Below are 4,880 nucleotides of genomic sequence, written 5' to 3'. Positions count from 1 at the left end.
GAAATATAAGAGGATGATGGACTGTGATACAGTGACAATAAGCATGGCCCAGTGTAGTATAGAGCACAATCATCCTCAGCTCATCAGATTGGAAGGTATTGAAGAATTGGCTACCAAATTTTCCATGTTGAAAATATTCAGTGATAGCAATACCTTGGAGTCTTTGAAGGTAATGTCAGACTACCTTGTTCATGTTTATAACCAATAAATAGTCCAGAAATGTTTTCTAGAGAAAACAACAGGAACATAATCTAATTTAATATTCTAAAGAAATTATATATGTGGAAATGAGGATATTATCTATGGAGCATATAATTCTGTGGTACATGTGAGAACTACATGTTCATGGATTGATTAATCTGAAACTTACCTGGTCTCTCTTCTGCCATTTTTCCTTTCCTGACACAGAAAGAATAGAAATATGAAGAATATTCAGCCTTTCAGTTTGAAGATATCAGTTTCCTCATTTTGAACCAAATATGGGGAATTCTGGACAGCCTATCTGAGTGAAAACATGCTGCCAGTCTTGCTTGTCTCTCTTACTATGTGTCCTACCTCGGTGTGCTAATTTGCTGCAAAACTGAACAAAATGTGACCACAATGTTATACTCATTTTGTTACTACATTTACTTACACAAATATACATGTGTGTATGGAAGTCAATCCTCCCAAGATCGCAACTAATAAGGACAGTCACTTTTACATCAAACTAAAGTTTAACCAATGATAGAATTTCATTTCTAATATCTAAAATTTTACTCTATCACTTTAACATTGTTGTTCAAATTTCGTATCATATGATTTAGACCTGAATGCTTGACAAGCTCCTCCTCACTGCATCCTGCTAGGCTAAAGTCCCAAAGAAGAGTCAAGGATGCAAGGCTTCCTGGTGTGTCAGGTCAGGTCAGGAGTAAAGACCTGAAAAGTGCTTTTGTTCTACTTGTGTTATAAAGACTTTGGCCTTCCTTCCTCCAGCACAAACTTGGGAGCAACTCCAGAGTCTCCTCCAAGATGCTGGTGGTCCTGCTCACAGCAGCCTTGCTGGTTCTGAGCTCAGCTCATGGCTCAGATGAAGGTATGAAGTAGGGGAGAGAGTCATACAGTGACACGGGACTTGAGCAACACACTTCTCTTGATGACTGCGAGAAATGAAAGAAGATGGAAAGGGACTGAGGGAAAGAATTTTGAGAACAAAGAGTAGAACATTTGCTATTGTTTTACCTCTATAGCTTAAACTATAATCATACGTTAAAAATGTTGCAACAAAATAACATGAGTGCATTTATTTTTTATTTATTCCAAATATTCTTGTTTTGTTATTTTATTATTATCTTTTAATCTTTTTTTACAGTCTAGTCATTATCTCCCTTTTATTCTGCCCTCTGATATTTTCTCATCCCATTCTTCTTCCTGTTTTCAAGAATTTGTCCTCACCCCCATTCCTACCCCTCCATGTCTCCCCTCCCTGAAGCCTCAGGTCTCTCAATGGTTAGTGCATCTCTCACTGAGGTCAGACTAGGCAGTCTTCTGCTGTATATGTGTTGGGGGCCTTGGACCAGCTTCTTCCATCCTTTCTCTAATTTGACCACAGGGTTCCCAGACTTTAGACCATTGGTTGAGTGTAAGTATCTGCTTCTGTCTCAGTCAGTTGCTTGTTGGGTCTCTTAGAGGGCAGATATTCCACATTCTGTCTGTAAGTACACCATAACATCAATAATAGTGCTAGACCATTGAGCCTCCCCTTGAAATGGATCCAATTTGGGTTAGTCACTCAGTCTCTTCTCCATTTTTGTCCCTGCAGTTCTTTTAGACAAGAACAATTCTGGGTGAGAGTTTTTGACTGTGGGATGGCAACCCCATCCCTTCATTTGATATTCTGTCTTTCTACTGGAGGTGAGCCCTCTGAGTGCCTTTTAAAAAAGACCATTTTGATGTTGGATGATGCACGACAGTATTTTATACTTGACAAAGGGAACCTCAGTTTGTATGGTGTTATGAAAAACAGATAGTGTTCACTTGCCTAGTGAACAGAGAATAGAGAAAAATGAAAGAAGTAAAAATATATCAGGGATGGTTTGAAGAAATGGAAAAATAACAAATTTAAAACTCTGGACAAAATGAGCTATAAATATGAATAATTTCTTTTAAAAATAATTTCTATATTCATTTAATTATTTTGTCTGTATGTAAATATGCATACCTAGTTTATTTGTCTGTCTGTCCATGTGTCTGTACATTTTTACATGCTCATATGCATTCTGATAGAGGACAACTTATTGGTAGCAAGATTTCCCCTCATACCATGCATAGTCAGAAACTGTATACAAGTCATTAGGCTGGTACTTTTCCCCCACTTAAACATCTTGCTACCCTAACTTTCCTCTCTTGTTTTTAATGACATCCATGCAATATTCACTGTGTTGTTTATAGTACTGAAAGCCATGTTTATTCTAATCTCAATGAAGGAAATATGAACAAAATATAAGAAATGAAGGTCATGAAATAAAACATCAAGAATGTAAATGTTTCTTCATGACATTCTGAGAATTTTAATGGAAACTATCAGTGAAGTTTGATAGATCTAACAATGAACTAAATAGTCACTGCTACTGAGTGTAGATACCATCCTGTCAGGATTCCTAGCAATCTAAAAATGTCATAAGTAACTTTCCACTTCATTGTGCTTATTTCCTAGAGGTCATCTATGAAGACTCATCTTCTCAACTCTTAGGTAAAGAGAGATCCATCTTCTATTGACTTTCTATGTAACCTTTACATTTGTAATTATTCAATTCTGTAATATCTCATTATTATTTTCTAATTTTATCAAATTCATGACAGTTAAGCTTCCCCAAAGATAAATAGACAACCTTCCCAGCATTGATTCTATAGCAGGGCTGTACACTTGAAGAGTTGGAGCTATCCTTTGATAACTAAACAGACATTTGTCTCTTACATAGATGAAACAAGGGATTACATACAATGCACATAATGGGTATCCCCATTTAAAATCCTCCCTGGCATTATGTTTTGTTAAGACATCATTCACCAGTGATTCCAAGTAGAATTCTAAGATTATATAAAAATATGGAACTGTGCAGAGCCTGTGCTTTCTCCATTTTTAAATTTGTTTTTTTCACTATGTTCTGTTTTCAAGGCTGACTAATTTTTACAAACATTTTGCATAACTATTGAATAGAAAAACTTCTTATTACGTTTCTGTCTTGCTTTACACGTGATTATAGGACTTTATACACCATGATATATTAAAGGATAAAGCTTTGCTGTCACAATTTTGCTACTCTAACAAGTTCTAACCAGTAACATTTAAAAAATATTCCCCCTTTTGTCACTTCCATATGGGAATTGCAACCAACATAAAATTACCTTAATACAGTAAATTAAGGGTAAATTCATATCAAGTGTTGAGATACATGAAAGTAATATGATAAATATGAAAACTAAGCTTCATGATTCATCAATGGCATAAAGTAGGAGTGGGGGTGGTAATCCTGGGAAAAAGAGAAAGTATACATTAATGTACTTTGATCCATACTTAAGCAGATGTAGAGCAGCAGAACCAGAAACATGGTCAACATCATCAGAAACCACCTCCTGCTTCTGATGAAAACGGTGATGGTGATGATAGCGATGATGGTGATGATGATGGCAGTGGGGATGACGGAAATAGACCAGAGAGACCACCACCACACGGAGGCAATCACCAGCGTCCTCCTCCAGGACACCACCATGGTCCACCCCCATCAGGAGGCCCTCAGACATCCTCACAGCCTGGAAACCCACAAGGCCCTCCCCCACAGGGTGGCCCTCAGGGACCTCCTCAGCCTGGAAACCCACAAGGCCCACCCCCACAGGGAGGACCCCAGCAGAGACCCCCTCAGCCTGGAAAACCTCAAGGCCCACCCCCACAGGGTGGTCCTCAGGGACCCCCTCAGCCTGGAAACCCACAAGGCCCACCCCCACAGGGAGGACACCAGCAGAGACCCCCTCAGCCTGGAAAACCACAGGACCCAGCCCAGGACGCAACCCATGAACAGCCAAGTTACCTATGGTCATTTTTTGCATAACCATCTGATTCCTTAGCACTGAGAAGGTAATTAAATACTTCATCTTTCATACAATTCCCCAAACTCCAGGTAACACCACCCTGTTCCTTAAAGATATAGGTTATGTATATATCCAAAACTTGGATAGACCCTAAAATTCTATGGTTTATGTAATTTAAATTCACTCTTCATCAAAAGTCTTAACTCAAACACAATTATAATTCCAGGAAACTAAAAGATATCTTAGACATTTTGAAATCACGCATTGTGTCTTTCTTTTCCCATACCTTGTTTATTTCTTTCTTTCAGGTGAACAGAAGACAGATGTCTTTAATATTGCTCCTATAGAATGATTCCAATAAAATATTTAGCATGCAAATACTGTTTGCTATTTCTTATTCTGAGCAAGAGCTACACTGACATCTTGGGATGTTATTTCTAGGAAGGGGCAGTCCTCCCTATACATATCAGTTAACTATCACTTGAGAGACATTCTTGTTTCCATATTATCCCCAATTTCTGCCAGCTCTTTGGCTATATTTTCCATATACTTGTTACATAAGCAGAAGACTTCACATAAGATGTGAATTTCAATATTAAACCACATAAATAGTGATGCTGTTAGCATATCATGTGTCTTAGTATGCCAGTACTCTAGGGATTAGCCGCCTTGACAAACTGCAAAAAAGGGTTCTTTGTTTCTTACAGATATTACTCTCTGTTCCTAATTTGTGGTCTCTGTTCCTGTAGCTAGTAGCTAATATTCTTTTGGAAGGTTTATTATCAGTCAGCTCACATTCTTCTGATAATGAC

General features: G+C 38.0%; 1 protein-coding gene across 1 annotated transcript; it reads left to right on the top strand.

Annotated features, from left to right (window-relative positions):
* The first annotated feature begins 978 nt into the window (after positions 1–978).
* Prb1 (proline-rich protein BstNI subfamily 1) lies at positions 979–4,445 on the top strand. Its single transcript, NM_001395623.1, has 4 exons — positions 979–1,075; positions 2,696–2,731; positions 3,565–4,114; positions 4,377–4,445. Exons 1-3 carry the CDS (start codon positions 1,012–1,014, stop codon positions 4,086–4,088), a joined length of 624 nt encoding a protein of 207 aa, NP_001382552.1. The 5' UTR covers positions 979–1,011; the 3' UTR covers positions 4,089–4,114; positions 4,377–4,445.
* Positions 4,446–4,880: the final 435 nt, after the last annotated feature.

This window comes from Rattus norvegicus, chromosome 4 (assembly GCF_036323735.1).
Source record: "Rattus norvegicus strain BN/NHsdMcwi chromosome 4, GRCr8, whole genome shotgun sequence".
Taxonomy (NCBI): Eukaryota; Metazoa; Chordata; class Mammalia; order Rodentia; family Muridae; genus Rattus; species Rattus norvegicus.
The sequence above is the reverse complement of the archived record's forward strand: the minus strand, read 5'-3'. Positions and strand labels throughout refer to the sequence as shown.